This window comes from Pseudophryne corroboree, chromosome 3, assembly GCF_028390025.1.
Source record: "Pseudophryne corroboree isolate aPseCor3 chromosome 3, aPseCor3.hap2, whole genome shotgun sequence".
Classification (NCBI taxonomy): domain Eukaryota; kingdom Metazoa; phylum Chordata; class Amphibia; order Anura; family Myobatrachidae; genus Pseudophryne; species Pseudophryne corroboree.
In genome coordinates this window covers 175,850,619-175,871,898 of record NC_086446.1, presented here as the reverse complement: position 1 = coordinate 175,871,898, position 21,280 = coordinate 175,850,619, and the positions used below count along the sequence as shown (strand labels likewise).

General features: G+C 48.5%; 1 protein-coding gene and 1 long non-coding RNA gene across 4 annotated transcripts in view; one reads left to right on the top strand and one right to left on the bottom strand.

Annotated features, from left to right (window-relative positions):
• Positions 1 to 11,903, bottom strand: part of LOC135055031 (peroxisomal N(1)-acetyl-spermine/spermidine oxidase-like) — a 38,544-nt gene extending 26,641 nt beyond the window's left edge. Inside the window, exons 1-2 of one of the 3 annotated variants that reach the window (XM_063958610.1) lie at positions 11,664 to 11,903; positions 277 to 760 (exon numbers count right to left, since the gene is read on the bottom strand). In XM_063958610.1, coding sequence (XP_063814680.1) covers positions 277 to 760; positions 11,664 to 11,814 — 635 coding nt within the window. In that variant the 5' untranslated portion in view covers positions 11,815 to 11,903. The remainder of the gene's footprint in view (positions 1 to 276; positions 761 to 11,663) is intronic. The other 2 variants (XM_063958608.1, XM_063958609.1) reach the window with 2 other exon arrangements.
• LOC135055035 (uncharacterized) overlaps positions 1 to 21,280 on the top strand; it is a 272,995-nt gene that overhangs the window by 83,958 nt on the left and 167,757 nt on the right. The gene's annotated exons all lie outside the window — the stretch shown is intronic.

Genomic DNA, 21,280 nt, shown 5'->3' with positions numbered 1-21,280 from the left:
AACAAAATAATCAGCACAATGCTGCCGACTGGACAAAACTTCCTGACACAAATAATCTGGAGAGAGTAGTATTAGAACAAAACTTGAACACTTTTATGTATCTCTAGAATGATAGCTATTCTATAGGAAGTGCAATTGATGCAATCATCAATAACAGACATGGTGCAACACAACAGTATGGCTACACTATAATGTAATGCAGGATATAATGGCAGGATAACTTTCTACTCATAAAATTCCCTCATTTGAAGCCAATATTCTTTTTAAAATACTTACTTAGGAAAGGTGCAATCCAGCCCTGGAAACATTGTATATTCCCCATAGGGGAAAAGTGCTACATGGTCCATACTATGGGCTCCACTGATGCAACACTCAACATTTAGCAGCCCCTTCAACAGAGCCATATTAATGCCAACCGATGCTTTATCCCAATTCTGTGAGCTGCGGGCAATCTCTTGCCGTAGGAAACCTCCCACGCTGGCATCTGGATCACAATCGTTTTTTGAGACATTTTGTGCTTTCTCCAGCCAAGACGAGTATGAATCGCTGATGCTCAGGAACACTTCTGGGCTAATTTGTTTTCCAGAGCTACTGTAGATAACTGGGATGCCAGGGGGATGGCCTCTCAAATCAACTTTCTGGTTCTCCTCACGCATGGCATCAGGGCCTAATAGACCAAACTGGGCTGCCAGCTGGAAGACAGGATTCTCTGGAGATGGTCCATGGATCCACTGTGCACCGATCTCAGCCAGGCCCTTTGCTGAGAGAGAAAAAGAGGATTTTGGTACTTACCGATAAATCCATTTCTCAGAATCCTCTAGGGGACACTGGAGTTCCACTTAGACATTAGGGGTGTGAAGCCTTTAACCGGAGGTGTGGCACAATCTAAAAAATTAGCATTGTCTGCACAGCCGGCTCCTCCCCCTTCACGCCCCACATGCCTCAGTTTTGAAAATTTTGACTGAGAGACGAGGACACGATACAAGAGCATATGGCGAGGAACCGAACCATGCAACATGCCAAACAGCATCCAAGAAACTTCTTTAAACGAAAAACCAACGCTGTTTGCACGAACTGTATGAACAAGAACTATAACACAGCCGGATTGACAGCACAGAGGCGGGCGTCCAGTGTCACCTAGAGGATTCAGAGAAATGGATTTATCGGTAAGTACCAAAATCCTCTTTTCTCTTTCATCCACTAGGGGACACTGGAGTTCCACTTAGACATTAGGGGACGTCCCAAAGTTATCTCCCAGGGAGGGAGTGCTGTCTGTTGCCTGCAAAACCAAACGTCCGAACTTAGAATCTTCGGACGCAAAGGTATCGAACTTACAAAATTTTGCGAACGTGTGGGCTGAGGACCACGTCGCCGCTCTGCAAAGTTGAGTAGTGGAAACCCAGGAGGCACCCACTGATCTAGTGGTATGCGCACTCGTCCGCAATGGGACCTGTTTACCGCTGGAAATATAAGCTTGCCTAATAGCAAGCCTAATCCATCGAGACAGGGACTGCTTAGAAGCCGGCCAACCCTTCTTTGGTCCATCATAAAGTACGAACAAATGGTCTGACTTCCGAAAGGACGATGTAACTTGTACCTACACCCTTAAAGCTCGGACAACATCCAAGGACATATCCCCATCCTCTAGACACTGGAAAGATGGGACCACAATTGGTTGGTTCACATGAAAACCCGAAACAACCTTAGGAAGGAAATCTGCTCTTATACGGAGTTCCGCCCGATCCTCATGAAAAATCAAAAAGGGACTCTTACACGACAAGGCTCCTAATTCAGAGACCCGCCTAGCCGAAGCTAAAGCTAGCAGCAACGTTACCTTCCAGGAGAGATATTTTAGGCCTGTCCTTGGTAACGGCTCAAACAAGGGTGATTTCAAAAAATCTAACACCAAATTTAGATCCCATGGTGCCGTGGGGGTACGAAAAGGGGGCTGTATCCGTAGCACCCCCTGTAAAAAGGTTTGAATTTCTGGGGATGCCAACCGTTGTTGAAAAAGAGTGGAAAGAGCCGACACCTGAACCTTCAGAGATCCCAACCGCAGACCCAAGGTTAGACCGGCTTGAAGGAAGAGTAAAAGTCTGGATAAGTGGAAGGTCTTCGAATCCCATCCACGTTCCTGACACCAGTCAATGTATTAGTTCCAAATTCTGTAGTAATGCCCAGCTGTCACCGGCTTCCTAGCCGCAATCATTGTAGGAATTGCACTTCTAGGTATTCCTCTGTTCCTTAAGATCCGGGTCTCAATAGCCACGCCGTCAAACATAATCTGTTCAGGTCTGGATGAAGAAATGGTCCTTGAGCTAGCAGGTCCTCTCTCTGAGGTAACCGCCAAGGGTCCTCTGATAGCAACCCTTGTAGGTCCGAATACCAACTCCTGCGAGGCCAATCCGGTGCGATTAGAATCGCCCACACTTGTTCTCGTTTCAACCTCTTCAGTATTTTTGGTATGAGTGGAAAGATGTACACCATTTCGTAATCCCAAGGAAGTGTTAACGCATCTATTCCTTCTGCTGCAGTATCCCTTGTCCTGGATACATATCTTGGCAGCTGGTGGTTCTGCCTCGACGCCATGAGGTCGACCTGCGGAAGACCCCATCTCTTCACTACCATCTCGAAGATTCGTGGATGAAGACACCACTCTCCCGGATGCATGTCCTGGCGACTGAGATAATCTGCTTCCCAGTTTTCTACACCTGGAATGAATATTGCAGAGAGGATGATGTTTCGCCTCTCCGCCCACAATAGGATCTTTGTTGATTCGTTTAACGCCATCTTGCTCTTTGTTCCCCCTTGACGGTTTATGTAAGCAGTCGTCGTGACATTGTCCGACTGTATTCGTACGTGCTGACCCATGACCAGATCTTCTGCCCAGAGAAGTGCATTGTAAACTGCTCTTAATTCGAGAATGTTTATGGGTAATCTGCTCTCCTGCAACGTCCATCTTCCCTGAAAATGATGGTCTTACAGGACGGTACCCCAACCTCTGAGACTGGCGTCCGTTGTCAGAATCCTCCAGTCCCAAATGCCGAATCTTTTCCCTGCTGCAAGATTCTTGTGCACCGACCACCATGTTAGGGAGACACGTACTTGTGGTTGAAGGCAAATTCTCAGATGAAGCAGCCAATGCGAACCTGCTCCCTGAGCAATGAGATTCATCTGAAAAGGTCGGGAATGAAGCCTTCCGTACTGGAGAGCTTCGAATGCCGCTACCATCTTCCCGAGAAGTTGTACACAGAGGTGTAGAGAAACCGTCGGTGCCTTTAGTACCTGAGTCACCAATTTCCGTATATCCTGAATCTTGGATTCTGGCAGAAAAATTCTCAATTCCACCGTGTCCAATATCAAGCCTAGGAACTGAATCCGTTGAGTTGGGATGAGGTTGGATTTCTGGAAATTCACTATCCATCCATGTTGGATCAGAAATTGGTGAGATGTCTGAGCATCCTTTATCAGCTTCTCCTGAGAAGAGGCCTTGATTAGGAGATCGTCTAGATACGGTATTATCGTGACCCCCAGTAACCTTAATTCTGCCACCATGACCGCCATGATCTTCGTGAAGATCTTTGGGGTTGCAGATAGGCCGAATGGTAAAGCTCTGAATTGGTAATGATCCTTCACCAGCGCAAACCGTAGGTAAGCTTGGTGGGGGGACCAAATCGGGATATGCAGGTACGCATCCTTTATGTCCATGGATACCATGAACTCTTCTTGTTCCAAACCTGCAATGACCGACTGGATTGATTCCATCTTGAATCTGTAGATTCAGAGAAATTGGTTTAAAACTTTTAAATTGAGTATAGGTCTGACTGTCCCGTCTGGCTTTGGCACGACAAAAAGACTGGAATAAAATCCCGTTCCTCTCTGAGAGGTAGGGACTGGAACAGTGACCTCTGACTGTAGCAATTTTTGAATTGCCGTAAGTAACGCTTTTGCCTTCTGAGGGCACCGAGGTAAACCTGTTGTAAAGAATTGACTGTGAGGTCTTTCTTGAAAATCCATCCTGTACCCCTGAGAGATTATGTTGTTTATCCAGATCTCTGGAGAGGTGTTGGCCCACCTGTCCTGAAACCCCTCCAGTCGTGCGCCCACCAGGGGGGACCACAGGTGAGCTGGGAGACCGTCATGCCACGGTTTTGTCAGTAGGTTTATCTTGCTTTCTGGTAGTTGCCTGTGAGCGGCCTCTACCTCTGCCCCCACGTGTCGGTCCACCGAAACCTCTTCCTCGGGCTCGAAAGGACTGAGATCTGAAAGAATTGAACGTTGGTCCCGAATAACCTCTTTTAACCTGCGGAGTGGTTTTCGTATACGGAGTAGGCAGGAATGTGGACTTCCCTGCCGTAGCCTGGGCAATCCACTTGTCCAATTCTGGACCGAAAAGCGTTTCACCCGCAAAGGGAATAGCTTCCACTGCCTTCTTAGTGTCAGAATCTCCTTGCCATTCACATTACACTTCATACATACATAGTAGGTCTTAGATGTCTTGGTTGTTGCCTTAGACATGATTGGTCGTTTATTTAACAATTAAACAGTGCTTTCACCCTTTACACCAGGAAGAGAAAGGCTGTTGTAAATGACAGGAGTGGAGCGGTTGAAACCGGCTGTAAAGCTTTTCCTTTCTTACTATAGAAAGGGCAGACCAAACTAATAAACAAAAAAAAAAAAAAATTATAAATATTTTCTTTATCTAACACTAGCCGGTTTGCAGCCCTCACAGACCCCGCTGTCAATCAGCTACGGTAGTAGGCTGTCCACGTGCTTCCAGTATTTTCTTCAGGATCTTTGATTAGAAGTCCCTTGAAAATATAAGTAATAAAGAATTATTATCTTTTGTGCAGGAGATCCTCCTTTCTATATAATGCTATCTAACATTCCACCAGCAGAGGGACCTCTACCCTACATAGTTTCTCATTGGATAAGGTATAAGAGGGGAAGGGCTATTCCCTGTCCCTCAGCTTGGCGCCTATATGAAACATTAAAAATGGCCGCCATTGAATTTTTTTGGTCACATCATTAAAAATGCCTGTGATCCTATACTTGAGGGTTCCACTAAAGCGCTGCAGCCGTCACTGTCCTGCTATCCGGGGAAGGGGCGCTTATATATTACCTTAAAAACCTCTCCCCCCGCGGCTGAGTCTCTACCGCCGCGTTACTGCGCTCTCTCTCTCTCCGTCACTAGCGCGCTCTCACCCGTCCCGGAGCGGCGCCTCTACTGTCACCGGAGGATTTTATCTGGCCGCGTACTGTGTGCTCTCTCTCTCTCAGTCACTAGCGCGCCCGCACCAGGGCCTCTCTCTCCCGTCCCGGAGCGGCGCCTCTGCTGTCACCGGAGGATTTTATCTGGCCGCGTACTGTGTGCTCTGTGGACAGTAAGCGCGGGCTAAACAGCGGTGCTTCCCCCAGCCCGCGCGCGCGCTCTATTCTGACGCGTTGCTGGCTGTCCTTTCTTCCCGCTACTGACAGTCTATAATTTATGATCAGAGGCTTACTATTAGGCTAAAGCCTAAGCTGGATCCTGCGCTTATACTAGGGCCCTTATGCATCACCAGTACTCACTGTTCTGAAAGAGGATCTCCTGTTGAGAGATGCAGGTCCCTTCAAAAGGGATCGTTGTCTCTCATATACATTAAGGCTTTGTCCCCCTTTTCTTAGGTTGACGTAGCCCTCAGAATTCTTTGTTATATTGCTTTTAGTCAGGAGCAATGTGCTCACACGTGCTGCAACTCCAGCACAAATTTCAAAACTGAGGCATGAGGGGCGTGAAGGGGGAGGGGCCAGATGTGCAGACAATGCTAATTTTTTAGATTGTGCCACACCTCCGGTTACAGGCTTCACACCCCTAATGTCTAAGTGGAACTCCAGTGTCCCCTAGTGGATGAAAGAGAAATTATGACTTTTTATCACATTATTAATAAGACTATAAATGATACAAATAATTATTCTGCTATTACTGGCCTTACATTTACTCATGATAATAACACTGGATGAGTAGACTACTTATATTTTAAAGATATGTAAGATCCATTTCATTTTCTGACTTAAGTTCAAGTGCAGTATAATTAAGATTAACTGGCCATTCACATTTCCATCCGTTACGTTAGGTAGTGTAAATGGGAAATGTTATAGCGTTACAGTATTTAGGGGTGGTCTTCAGTATACCGGCGCCGGGATCCCGACAGCCAGCATACCGACACTTATTCTCCCTCGTCCCCGTAGCGTGGCGAGCGCAGCGAGCCCGCAAGGGGCCCATTTGCGCTCGCCACACTGTCGGTAAGCCGGCGGTCGGGCTCCCAGCGCCGGTATGCTGGTCGCCGGGAGCCCGACCGCCGGCATACCATAGTGAACCCAGTATTTAGTTGGCATAATGCACTTCATGGGTTGATCTAAACGAAAGGGGGATTTTGTTACTCTTGTTTTGTTTCATCTAAAAGTGGGTAAGACTAGATGGTCCAGTCATTGCTGCTGTTAATTTTATGTCTGAGTGTGAAGGGTAATATAATGTAGAGACTTGGGGGCTGTGTGTACAGAGATAGATTAAAGGGGGAGGAGAGGCACCGCTCTCAGACTCCTCCAAGCTTGATTAATGCTACAGTATAGGAATGCATTGTGAGTGTGACAGATTGAAAATGATGTGGAGTCTGAGCAGGGGAGTGCGCTACATGGCACTGTACAGTCAGTACCAGCAGCATGAGAGGAAGGGAGGAGCAGCTGCAGTCAGTGTACCAAAGTGTAAGGTAAGAGGAAGGAGGGGACACTATACTGTTTCCAAACAAAATTGACCCTAGTGTGTGTGTGTGTGTGTGTGTGTGTGTGTGTGTGTGTGTGTGTGTGTGTGTGTGTGTGTGTATGTATGTATGTATGTACATGTGGTACGAAAAATAAATTGTAAGCTCCACTGGGACAGAGACTGATGTGAATGCCCAAATATTCTCTCTGTAAAGAGCTGCAGATTTGTGTGTGCTATATAAATAATATCACTGTAAGTGGGTGTAGTATGAGTTGCCGGCGGCCAGCATACCGGCACCGGGATCCCGACCGCCAGCTTGCCAACAGTGGGTCAAGCGCAAATGAGCCCCTTGCGGGCTCGCTGCGCTCACCACATACTTACCGACTCTTCTGCTGCTCTCTCCGGGAGAGAGCAGCCAGGTCTGTTCAGCAGGGGGTGGGGAAGGGTAGTGACGAGGAGAGGGGGCGGAGCAGAGGCGGAACGGGGGCGTGGTCGAGGCGGGGTGGGTGTGTGACAGAGGTATTGCGTCATTTAAGCCACGCCCCCACCGCAAAATGCCACTATTATAGGCATTATACTGTAGGGGGCGTGGCTATGATGACGCGATTCAACAAGAATCGCGTCATCGACTGCCCGGACCGCCCACTCTACTTACTGAGTGGGCGGCTGGGCAGGGGGGAGGACCGCCCACTCTACTTACTGAGTGGGCGGCTGGGCAGGGGGGAGTGCAGGGATCGGGAGACTTGCCTGTTTTTCCGGGGGGCCGGGAGGGTCACCCGATTTTCGGGAGCCTCCCGGCCATTCCGGGAGAGTAGGCAAATATGGCTCACCACACTGCGGGCACGGTGGCACGCTATGCTATCTATTCTCCCTCCAGGGGGTCGTGGACTCCCAAGAGGGAGAAAAGGTGTCGGTATGCCGGGTGTCGGGATTCCGGCGGCGGTATACTGTACAACGGGATCCCAACAACCGGTATACTGAATACCACCCGCGTATGTATGTATGTATGTGTAGATGCATGTGACTGTATGCATGTATGTTTGTGTGTGACTATATATAATGATCTGACTCTATGTATGTGTCACAGTATATATATATGTGTGTGACTATATGTATATGTATGTGACTGTGTCACAGTATGTATGTATGTATGTATGTATGTATGTATGAGTATAGGTGTGTGATTGTATGTATGTGTGACTGTATATATGTTTGTAACTATAGGGTAAATGTATCAAGCCTTGGGTGAGATAAAGTGGAACAGTTGCCCAAAGCAACCAATAAGCTTCTAACTGTCAATTCAAAGACTGTGCTAAATAAATGTCAGTTTGAAGCAGATTGGTTGCTTGGGGCAACTGCTCCACTTTGTCTCTCTCTCAGGCTTGATACGTCCCCCACTATGTGCTTGACTGTATGTAGGCATGTGCGTATGTGTGTGACTATATGTGTATGAGGTGTACACGCAAGGTGCAGGGTGCCGATCAGTGAAGAGGGCATATTTAAATTTCAGAGGACAACATTTTAGACGTGATGTATTGCTATAGCTACTTTAGCTGTAGTGATACATCAAATCTAGAATTTTGCCCTTTAAAATGTTAATATGCTCTCCTCACTGGTCAGCACCCATTACCTAGAGTGAACACTATGGGTGGTATTTTGCCCAATCAAAACGGTCGGATATCGCAATTAATGACCGATGGTCATTATCGCGGTATGCAATTAGAGGCCGTTTTGATTAGCCGAAATTGGACCCACAATCACACGAAAACACATGGGATTCCATGTGTTATTGTGGCTGCAGCGGCCCCTTATCATGGATTATGCTTAGGGTGCCTCAGGCACCCGTAGCATAACCCCGATAAATGCCGGCATCGGGGGTAATAGGATAGCCCCTGCGATCCTATTAGCAGCAGTAAAGTACAGTTGCTAATAGGATACCATCCTATGCATGCATGCCCCCCGACCATCGTGATTTTAGCATGCCACCCTATGTATGCATGCCCCCCGACCATCATGATTTTAGCATGCCACCCTATGTATGCATGCCCCCCAACCATCATGATTTTAGCAGGACAATACTGTTCCACCCGATGTGTACACCCCCAGCATAAGTATGGAATGGGTGAATGAAGTGTGGGCACATCCCCTTTTTGTGCGCATGCCAAAGGGTTACGCACGAGGACCTTCTCCCCTTGTCCCAAATATTGCTGTTTAGGCATCCCAGTCTTAAGTAGCCTTAATCAAGCTGTGTGTGTATATACAATGTAATATACCATGGGGGCCGTTTTGTGTGTGCGTGGTAAAGTATTAATAGAATGTTTGGGCTATCGTGTGCATACACAAAGGGTTAATATACTGTGGGAACTGTGGCATTAATATCATGTGGAGACGGGAGATATAGTAGCATCAACCTCTATTTCAAAAATGCCTCCGCATTCCAGCCACATTTCATCTAATGTTATAGAATAAGTAGTAAGGATCATTCCTGACAGCACACTGCTTATATTCTGTGTTATCATGTGTCTTTTTCAATGAATGTGCTCAATTTTAAGAGGAAAGCCTTAATTTTGCATGTGAAAATGATAGCATCTGCAAGGTGCAGTGTTTAGCGTGTTCTGCTTAAAGGAGCATATTGTGTTATTCAAATGCAAACAGGTAAACTCTAGCGAGGGTGCATTTTTAGGGCAATGTCTGGGTCTCGGTATAAGAAGAACATCTGTTCTTGTGCAGAAATGGAGAGGGAGTGAAATGCGGGATTACAGGGCTGGCTAATGCCAAGCCTGCCAAATTCATAGCTTGTCATCCTCTGACAGTGGTACACACTGCTTTTCTATAGCAGCGCCACAGTATATCCAGGACAAAAAGTCAGCACATATATTACATACATTTGCACATGTATGTTTATATGTGTTTAGCGTTCTGCACCTGCACAAGGTAGTCGGTGCTGCATCCGCCATTGGTACCAACCAATCAGCTCCTAAATGCCATGCTACAGACTGTGGGGTAGATTTATTAAAATGCTGATAAGGTTCTTTGTATGCAAGGTCCTGCTTCAACCGCATTATCGTGGTGAAGCGGGACCTCTTTTCCGTTGCATTTATTAAGGCTGCTTTGTTCGTTATGGGAGCGCGGTATCTCACCCCTCTGGTGATAGGCATCTTCCCATAACGACTGTCATCCTCGTCTTCATCATCTACATCCGCACCTGCGCCGTCCCGTAACTCCCAGCCTGCCTTTCGGGAGTTATGCGGGAGCATGCACGGTTTGATAGCGTGGACGCCGGAGATTCTAGTGTGCTGCGGCACAGGGGTCTGTTAGGTGAAAGGCCGTTGAATCTGTCATATCAGCGGGAACCCACTGTATTAAAACAATAAAGTTTACTTAAAGAACATAAAAAAAAAAAGAGTAACTGTTTGGAGACCCGCAGCGCTGAATCTGGGAGACAAAGAGGAACAGGGTAGGAGAGAATAACGTTCGGGCACACCGAACGTTTATAAGTAAGCAAGCTTATTGGAGCTCTGTCTAACAGATAGAGGCGCCGATAAGGCAGAAGGCGCATACCGCCCCTTCTTACAATAGTGAGTCAACGGGATAATACATCATGGGATGCGCTATCTGCGGCACATAACGTGTGCAGATAGCGCATTACCCCTTAAAGAAGGATAGTAAATCTAACCCTGTGTTTGAAAAATGACAGCTAGGAGCTGGTTGGTTGGTACTGTCCACTCTATCTCTCTCCAAGCTTTGATACATATGCCCCTAAATCTCCAGAAATCTTTATATGGCCATATTGCTATAGCAATCATTATCTGACAGCCAAAGGATGAGAATCAATGAATCTCAACGGGGGCATAGTGCCTCCTGTAACTCTAAGGTGAAGGTGAGTAACAATCAGTACTTTTTCCTTGCACCTCATAGACATGGAAAATTAAGAGATTTTGGCCATGTTAAATTTTAGGGTGACCATAATATCCCTTTAATCTGGGACACCTATGATTTACACAGGTTCTGTGGCTGGCTAAACTGTAGCCTGAATTTCACCTGGTTTTAGCCACCCACAGAACCTGTGTAAATCATAGGTGTCTCAGATTAAAGGGATATTATGGTCACCCTATGTTAATAGAAGGTGATGTTCGCAGCCGAACATCACAGAGGCACATCACTGAGAATTGAAGCTTGCCATAAAATAATCTACAGGTTTATTTGCTTTCTGTCCCTGAAAGAAATTTGTGTTTATATTCCGACATTTCCATGACTGAGTATGGGTCATTAGGTCGACAGTCATTAGGTCGACAGTCATTAGGTCGACATGGTCATTAGGTCGACATGGAAAAAGGTTGACATGAGTTTTTTTACTTTTTCTGGTGTCGTTTTCTTCGTAAAGTTATGGGGAACCCCAATTAGTGCACCGTGTACCCTCATATGGCTCGCTTCGGTCGCCATGCTTCGGGCAAGGTGCCTCGCTGCGCTCGCACAGGTTACTATTCCCAGTTGTAGTTCAAGTGGATCGTAAGGTATGAAAAAGTTAAAAAAAATAGAAAAAAAATGTGAAAAACTCCTGTCAACCTTTTTCCATGTCGACCTAGTTACTATGTCGACCAGTAGTGGTCGACCTAATGACTGTATCCCCCATGACTTATATGTTACTGCCTATTTTATTGAGTTCTTCTGAAGATTAACTGGAACTTAAATCCCTCCCGTGAGTCTCTACCAAGTCTGGCAATACTGCACTTTTCAATGTTGTAGAGAGACACCTAGTGGCCAAAAGGAAAACTGCAGGTGTCTTCCTATTACGGGCCGCTACTGCAAATTACAAGACAGTAGGAACACGAGGCCGCTCTGCACCCGGCTCTCATGCATTCATTTAATGCGGTATTATTCCCATATACTGTAACTGCGTTGCGAGCATTTGTAATGTTACCGAATCTCTGTGTCCGGATCCGGCCTCCTGTCCTCCCAGTAGCCTCCAGGATCTTTATGTGACGGAAGCCATGTTTGTGCAGCCTTTCGGCTGCTCCCAGGCCAGAGATCCCCGATCCAACGATCAGCACGACGGGGCGCCCGTTACCCATGAAGTCAGGGTGCGCAGAGAGCAGAAGGGAGGGGGAGTAAGGAACCGGGACCAAGGACAGCACGACGGTGCAATGAGGAGGAGCCTGCTCCCGGGCCTGTCCTTAGCTATTTGCATGTTGTGCAATCTTTCTTGAAACACAGAAGATAAGAGATGTTTCTTGAAACACAGAAGATAAGAGCAAAATACAAAGCAGGAGAATCTTGCCTGACCCCGACCCAAACCAAAAATATGTATGCAAGTAATACCGCAGCGTGCAGGCTTCCCGATGTGCCATCAAGTCAAATGACTAAAAAGTATATGCAAACAAATTCACAATTTGATTGGATTCAGAATACTGGCACTGTGTATACAATCTACACGTTAATATATGAAAATGTAGTTCACCATCATTGTGTTGTTATACATTGCCCATGCACAGTTTCCTTAGGCTGGGGCCACTCATAGCGGCCAAGTGGGTCCAGCTGTAAGGAGACTGTGCCCACATATGTGTGTCAGTCCCGCCGCTGCGGGATCCAACCACAGCATGCTGCGGTTGGGCCAGACGGCAGGATTTCAGTATGAACACATACATTCGGCGCCGCACTGTTTTCTATTAAATCCCGTGTGTCACTGGCCGGATCCTGTTCTGCGGGATATCCGTGTGCACACAGAAACCCCGCTTGACCGCTATGTGAGGCCCCAGCATCAGGGGGTTTATTTCTAAAATGTTTTATTTTTTCATCCAAGCAGATAATGCACAGACACTGACAAATAAACAGGTCTGGCAACGTTATCCAGCAGAGTTGATGCCACAGGTAAACAAGCAGGTTAAGGTCAGGGTTCGGTTAGCTGTGGTAGATTGCGGTGGGCTAATTGATCCCCAAGGGCTAATTGGATAGCCAGGAGTTATCAGGTTGTTTCTGCTGCGGGGTACACTGGGCTCCATAAGGAAAGACATAGGGGTGTAGAGTAGGATCTTGATCCGAGGCACCAACAGGCTCAAAAGCTTTGACTGTTCCCAGAATGCATAGCGCCGCCTCCTCTATAACCCCGCCTCCCTGCACAGGAGCTCAGTTTTGTAGTTGGTGCCGCAGATAGCAAATACATAACAGAGGGGCTGCTCTGGGCAGTCCTAAGAAGAGCTTTTTTTGAGAAGAAAAGTGAAGACTTCAAGGGCTGTAGCCGTGTGTACATGTCTAGTGACATTCACTGCTGCAGCTCCAGCTCTCCCCAGCGGCGCTGTACACTCCCGAGCCCTGCTTGCGGGGTAACTACAGGAGGCTCCGGTTTTCTTCTGAGTCAGGCACACACAAAGGGGGCTCTCCGGGATCGCGTGGTCGCACTTCGGGAGGTGGTGAGTGGGTCCCGCTCGCGGGACCATGCTTTATCGCGATCTGGCGCGGTCGGTGTGAGGCGGGCCATGCGCGCTGCCGGTGGACACTGTGGTAGTACAGGCGATCCCACTAGATCACCAGGGCATGGGTGCAGGTCAGGTTTTCTCTTAAAACCTTTTTTGTATGTAGCCCGCAGTACCTGGTGGTTTTGCCAGCAGAAGGGATAAGGCTTAGACCTGGAGTCCCTCCCCCAACCCCAGGGCGCCATTTCCAGCAAATGTTCCCGCCCTCGAGCTGCATATCGGTCTCTCCCTCACTCCCTGTCAGTGTGTGGGCGCCATTTCTCTCAGCTACACTGTTCCTGGGACTGCTTGGGCAAATCTTCCTTTGTAAAGCCGCCTGGTTGACAGCGCTGTGACTTTACATGACACTTAAGTATTCTACATGTCAATTAGACAGTGTTAGTTAAGAAAGAGTGCATCTAGGGGTAATTCCAAGTTGATCGCAGCAGGAAATTTTTTAGCAGTTGGGCAAAACCATGTGCACTGCAGGGGGGGGGGGCAGATATAACATTTGCAGAGAGAGTTAGATTTGGGTGGGTTATTTTGTTTCTGTGCAGGGTAAATACTGGCTGCTTTATTTTTACACTGCAATTTAGATTGCAGAATGAACACACCACACCCAAATCTAACTCTCTCTGCACATGTTATATCTGCCCTTCCCAATATGTACATGCTTTTGCCCAACTACTAACAAAATTCCTGCTGCGATCAACTCAGAATTACCCCCTTAGTCAGGGTTCTCTGGTACAGGTACCCTGTGATATACATCCAGTTCTTACTGTGCAGTGTTATATCTATTGACTATTTAGCTATATATATAAGCTGGTCCAGTGCAGTATTATTGTTAGTAATAACCTCTGCATTGTATAACTGTGACTATGGGGGTCATTCCGAGTTGTTCGCTCGTTGCCGATTTTCGCAACGGAGCGATTAAGGTGAAAATGCGCATGCGCATGGTACGCAGTGCACATGCGCTAAGTATTTTAGCTCAAAACTTAGTAGATTTACTCACGTCCGAACTAAGAATTTCCATCGTTGAAGTGATCGGAGTATGATTGACAGGAAGTGGGTTTTTCTGGGCGGAAACTGGCCGTTTTCTGGGAGTGTGTGGAAAAACGCAGGCGTGCCAGGATAAAACGCGGGAGTGTCTGGAGAAACGGGGGAGTGGCAGGGCGTGTTTGTGACGTCAAACCAGGAACGAAACGGGCTGAGCTGATCGCAGTGTAGGAGTAAGTCTCGAGCTACTCAGAAACTGCTAAGAATTTTCTATTCGCAATTCTGCTAATCTTTCGTTCCCTATTCTGCTAAGCTAAGATACACTCCCAGAGGGCGGCGGCCTAGCGTGTGCAATGCTGCTAAAATCTGCTAGCGAGCGAACAACTCGGAATGACCCCCTATATGTGTGTGCATTAGCTTGCTGAGTGGTTTCCATTTCGTGTCTCTCACTCAACTTGCTATCCCTATATTCTATAACCTGAGGGGGCTTGGTGCGACAGGTTTTCTAGTTATATAGGATTTTCACAAGATATACCTTAATACGTATTTTTCTCTGTGATTTTAGTCACCATATCTCTCCTGTATCCCTGATTGTGCTGACTACACTGCGCAGGGGTTTGGGCAAGAGGTATTGTGCTGCTGACAATTGTACTGTGTTACCTGATACTGCAAGTTATATCATGTCTGCTTCTGAGCATAACGGTTCTGGGGCTGAACACACTGCCGGTGTTGCTGAAGCCACAGATCCCTATGAGGAGACCAAAGCAGCTGTGGGCTCTGGTTCTGGGGGCTCCTTGCCCCCCAGTGGGACTCTGGCAACGGGGGTGCATAATGACCCACCGTGGGCTGCTTTCTCCATGCTTCTACATACGCTAGTTACTAAACTAACACCCCCTATGGGACCTCCTATGCCGGTACAACCGTATGTGGTCCCTGCAGCTAACCCGCCGTGGGCGGATAATTTGTCTGCGCAATTGAAGAAGTTGAACCAGTCCTTGACTACTAAAAAGTCTGACCCTCGCTCGCCTAAGACCAAGGGGTCCTCTAAGCGAGCTCTTATCTCCTCACAATCCACTGCTGTCACTGACACCTCGTCTGATGAAGATGGCGCTTACACTGACTCCACAGATTCTGACACAGATACCGCTGAGGGGGAGGGTAGTTCACATGTGGATGTTCCTGATCTTTTGGAGGCTATTAAGTTGATTTTACAGATTACGGATGATCCCGAGCCATCCGCCCCTCCTAAGAAACCAGATAGGTTCAAGCGTCATAAGGTATACCCAGGAATGGTTGAAGACCACTTCATATACCTGGGTACGGGAAGTCGTCACACGAGGTTACGCCATAGTCTTCAAAAACCGACCCCCTCTTCGATTTTTTCGGACAGACGTCCCGTTGGACCAGACAAAGGCAAACACTTTACATTCGGTGGTACAGACCCTCCTGGATACAGGAGTCGTCGTACAGGTGCCTCTTGCTCAGAGGGGCCGGGGGTACTATTCTCCGCTGTTTCTGGTCCCGAAACCGAATGGGTCCTCCCGGCCCATTCTCAACCTCAAGGCATTGAACAGGTTTGTGAAAGTTTCCAAGTTCCGTATGGAAACCCTTCGCTCTATAGTTCTGGCCTTGGAACCTGGGAACTACATGGTCTCACTGGACATACAGGATGCTTACCTGCATATTCCTATAGCAGTGTCACATCAGCAATACCTGAGGTTTGCGATTGGCGACCTCCATTACCAGTTTCGGGCGTTACCTTTTGGTTTAACTACGGCTCCGCGAGTTTTCACCAAAGTTATGGTGGTGATGACGGTGGTACTCCGCCGTCAAGGGGTCAGGATACTGCCGTATCTGGACGACTTGTTAATCCTGGCAAATTCCCCAGAACTTCTCCTACGTCATCTGGATATGACTGTCCGGTTTCTACAAGCCCATGGGTGGCTCATCAACTGGAAGAAATCCTCCCTGATCCCTGCTCAGAGCACGGTGCACCTGGGAGCGCTATTGGACACTCACAACCAGCGGTGGTTCTTGTCTCAGGAGAAAGTCCTGAAGCTTCAGGACAGGATTCGTTGCTTCCTTTCTCGTCCGCAAGTGTCGATAAATTCGGCGATGCAGGTGCTGGGCCTCATGGTGTCAGCATTCGACATGGTGGAGTATGCTCAATTCCATTCTCGCCCCCTCCAGAGGCTAATTATAGCCAAGTGGGACGGCCTGCCTCACCGGATCAGGTCTCACATGATCTCATTGACTCCGGAGGTCCGTCTGTCGCTGCTCTGGTGGCTCCAGGACCAACGATAGTCCAGGGGCCGTCCCTTCTGGATATCCGACTGGGTCCTGTTGACGACAGATGCCAGTCTCAGAGGTTGGGGAGGGGTGATGGAGCAACACTCCCTTCTGAGTCGGTGGACCAAGGAGGAATCTCTCCTCTCGATCAACATTCTGGAAATGCGGGCGGTCTTCAATGCGTTGACCCTGGCCCAGCATTTAATTCAGAACCGTCCTGTTCAAGTACAGTCAGACAACGCCACCACAGTGGCTTACATAAACCATCAAGGCGGCACTCAAAGCCGTTTGGCAATGAAGGAAGTCTCACGGATTCTACATTGGGCGGAACGCCATCTACCGGCCATATCGGCAATATTCATTCCGGGAGTCCTGAATTGGGAAGCGGACTTTCTCAGTCGTCAGGATGTGCTTGCCGGCGAGTGGGACCTCCATCCAGAAGTGTTTCAACTCCTAGTGGAAAAATGGGGCCTTCCAGACATGGATCTGATGGCGTCTCGACACAATCACAAGGTTCTGGTCTTCGGAGCGAGGACAAGGGATCCTCAAGCAGCATTCGTGGATGCGCTGGCGGTTCCGTGGAGGTTTCGGCTGCCGTACGTGTTCCCTCCGGTGTCACTCCTGCCCAGGGTAATTCGGAAGTTCAAGCAAGAAAGAGGAATTCTGCTTCTCATAGCCCCGGCGTGGCCCAGACGGTACTGGTTCTCAGACCTGCAGGGCCTATCGTCAGAGCGTCCAATTCTACTTCCACAACGCCCAGACCACCTCGTTCAGGGCCCCTGTGTCTACCAGGACCTAGCCCGGCTTTCTTTGACGGCGTGGCTCTTGAAGCTTCCGTCTTAAGGGCTAAAGGGTTTTCTGAGGCAGTCATTCAATCTATGTTACGGGCCCGGAAACCGGCTTCTGCTCGGATTTACTATAGGGTCTGGCATTTTTACTTTGTTTGGTGCACATCTCACAATTATGACGCTTCCAAGTTGTTGGCCTTTCTTCAGCAGGGCCTGGATTTAGGCCTGCGTCTGGCCTCCCTCAAGGTTCAAGTATCTGCCTTGTCGGTGTGGTTTCAGAGAAAGATTGCGACCTTACCTGATGTGCATACCTTTACTCAGGGTGTGTTGCGAATCCAACCTCCCTATGTCCCGCCTGTGGCTCCTTGGGACTTGTCGGTGGTTTTAGAGGCGTTACAAGAGTCTCCGTTTGAACCTCTTGGTTCAGCTGATCTTAAGTGGCTTTCCCTTAAGGTGGTGTTTCTGCTGGCTATTGCTTCAGCTAGAAGAGTGTCGGATTTGGGTGCCTTGTCTTGTAGTTCCCCATATCTGATATTTCACCGTGACCGAGCGGTTCTTAGGACTCGTCCCGGATATTTACCTAAGGTGGTTTCTTCGTTCCACCTTAACCAGGAGATTGTGGTTCCGGCACTTGTTTCTCCTGAGCTGTCTCCCAAAGATCGGTCTTTGGATGTGGTACGGGCTCTCCGTAGCTATGTGAAGAGAACTGCTTCTATTAGGAAATCTGATTCTCTCTTTGTGCTGTTTGGATTTCACAAACGGGGCTGGCCTGCTCACAAGCCAACTTTGGCCAGATGGATTAGAATGGTGATTGCACATGCTTATGTGAGGGCTGGTCTATCGGCTCCTGCTCACATTACGGCCCATTCTACTCGGTCTGTTGGACCTTCTTGGGCGGCCCGCCGTGGTGCGACCCTTGAACAATTGTGCAAGGCGGCTACATGGTCCTCTGTGAACATGTTCATAAGGTTCTATGCCTTCGATACTGCCGCTTCCCAGGATGCTTCCTTTGGACGCCGGGTTCTTGTGCCCGCTACAGTGTGTCCCCTCCCATAAGGAACTGCTTTAGGACATCCCCTATGTCTTTCCTTGTGGAGCCCAGTGTACCCCGCAGCAGAAAACGAGTTTTATGGTAAGAACTTACCTTTGTTAAAACTCTTTCTGCGAGGTACACTGGGCTCCACAAGGCGCCCTCCCTGACGCACTTAGCTTCTTTGGGTTGGTATGGCATTAGCTGCTGACACTTCTCCTGTCGTGAGAGTGTGGTGTATGTGGCTACTAACCGTTGTCGTCTCTTTTCTTGCTACTGCATTGGGCTGGTTAACTAAAAACTGAGCTCCTGTACAGGGAGGCGGGGTTATAGAGGAGGCGGCGCTATGCATTCTGGGAACAGTCAAAGCTTTTGAGCCTGTTGGTGCCTCGGATCAAGATCCTACTCTACACCCCTATGTCTTTCCTTGTGGAGCCCAGTGTACCTCGCAGAAAGAGTTTTAACAAAGGTAGGTTCTTACCATAAAACTCGTTTTTTTTCACCAGTGGGTCGAGAAAATATTCCCGATAACTTGGGGGTTAAAAGGTGCATTAACACGGTACTTTAATGGGCATTAACAAGGCTATTGGGTGAAATCGGGAGTCTAATTGGATAGCCTTAGGCTATCTCCCGATTTCTCCCACGGTAATTTATCGGGTATAATTGAATTCCGGCCTAAGGACCTTATTCAGCTACAGTTGCAAATGTTCGAAAATTGCAAATGGGCGATTTGCAGGCATATGCGCAGGGGCCGCACAGCGCGTGTGCAGATCTTCACAGTGTGATCGCATCCCTGAAGAATGCCCTTGCACTGTGATTGACAGCGGCGGGGGTGGCAGCGAAGCAGCGTCATGGGGGAGTGGTCTGGACACCGTTTCAAGGTGGCTGCGTGACATCACATGCAGCTGCTGCAAAAAAAAATGTGGTAGTGTGCCTGCCTTCCTAGCCAGGCTGCACAGGCAGAGGTCGGCCCTAGTTGCTGCGATCGTGTTCTAATTAGATTGTGATCGCAGCGCTGGGGGCACTTAGCATGCTGGGCGGCTTTGCTCTGTGCTGGGCGAACCCCATCATTCGATCGTATGCAGTTTTGCTTAAATAGCAAAACTGCAGCTGAAGCTGAATAAGTGCTATTCAAGATCTATCAACAGGTAAACTTTCAAGAGGCACTTCATGCAAACACAGGAGCTATGGATCAAGGGCCTGATTCCAATTTGTATGGAATTGCACAGTCGCAGGGAAGCAGCTGTGCAATTCGATACAAATAAAGTGCAGGAGATAGGCACCTCCTGCATGCATTTGTGAGATCTGAGTGTTACGTCCGAGGAGGCAGCCTCAGATCACCATTGTAACTATTGGTAGTGAATATTAGCAGATCTTTGTCAGTCTGCACAAGCTGAATCTTCAGGCCCATACACACGGTGAGATTCGGGCTATGCCCGATTCTCACTATGCGACAGGGGCTAGATTGGGACATGGGGGGTAATTCCGATCGCTCGCTGCAGTTTCTCGCAGCGATCGGGTCGGAACTGCGCATGCGCCAGCGCTGCAGTGCGCCGGCGCATGGCAGCCATCATTGCCTAGCGATCGCCTCTGAGACAGGCGGTCGCTGGGCGGGAGGGGGCTGGTCGGCGGCATTAAGCGCGCGGGGGGCAGCACTGACATGTGGGGCGGACTAGCCCTGTGCTGGGCGTCCCCCCGCATGTCAGAGTGAATGATCGTAGCTGTGCTAAATTTAGCACAGCTACGATCAACTCGGAATGACCCCCATAGTCAGTGTTACAAGCACACTCGGTATGTGCTTGCGATACTGACTATGTGCGATTTTGGCTAAGTGTCAATTTTGACTATCTCTTCTACAGAGATAGTCAAAATTGTCTTGCCTGCACAGTCTATCTATTCTTGCGATGCCGACCGCGCGAATCGGGATCGCAAGGTGACTTTCACCTTCCGATCTGCACTAACTTTTCTTACGATTTTGACTATATAGTCAAAATCTTAAGAAAATATCTCACCGTATGTACACACCATTACTCAGACTGGCCATAGGATCTGGACAGCCGAGTCTAGGAAGTCTGTGTCTTGCCCCCATTTTGAAGAATGGTGCTGGTTGCTGCCCCTGCTACAATTCCCCCGCCTCCACCCCAAACGCAGCAGCATGTCAATGGGTGTAGTATTGTATGCCAGCGGCCGGGCTCCCGGCGACCAGCATACCGGCGCTGGAATCCCGACTGCCGGCATACTGACAGTGTGGCGAGCGCAAATGAGCCCCTTGCGGGCTCGCTGCGCTCGCCATGCTGCAGGCACGGTGGCGCACGTATATTTATTATCCCTCCAGGGGGGTCGTGGACCCCCAAGAGGGAGATAAAGTGTCGGTATGCCGGCTGTCGGGATTCCGGCGCCGGTATACTGTGTGCCGGGATCCCGACAGCCGGCAAACTGAAGACCACCCCATGTCAATCAAGAACGAGTCTTGCACCTGTGCAGAGCCACAAACATCTGATTTGTACGTAAACCATCGGGTTTGAGTCCAATTCCAATCAGGCCTCAGGTTTCTGGGTGTACAGTAGACTAATCACCTAACAATTGCTGCTAGGTGAAGGAGCTCCTACTCCTCAGGTGCCCCAACCTCTGACTCTTGCGTTTCGGCGTGCAGAAGTATAGATGCTACTGCGCTGGTGCCTGATTGCCATTCTTCAGTATACCTCCTGCAGCAATAAAACGCAGCACCCTGCTCACATACAGCAGACTGCTGGCGCTGACAATGACAATAGAGGACCTGGATCATGTATGGAGAAAAAAAAGATACTCTGGTGTGGGGGCACTCTTATGGTTAGAACAAAACTTTTAATATGGAATTTAAAATAATAAAGTGACCTTGAAAAAAATGGACAATGGGTTGTATGAGGTGTCAGGTAATAGAATTGTGTTGCTCTTGCCAGAAGAATAAAAGTTTTAGGGGCAGATTTATCAAAGCTTGGAGAGAGAT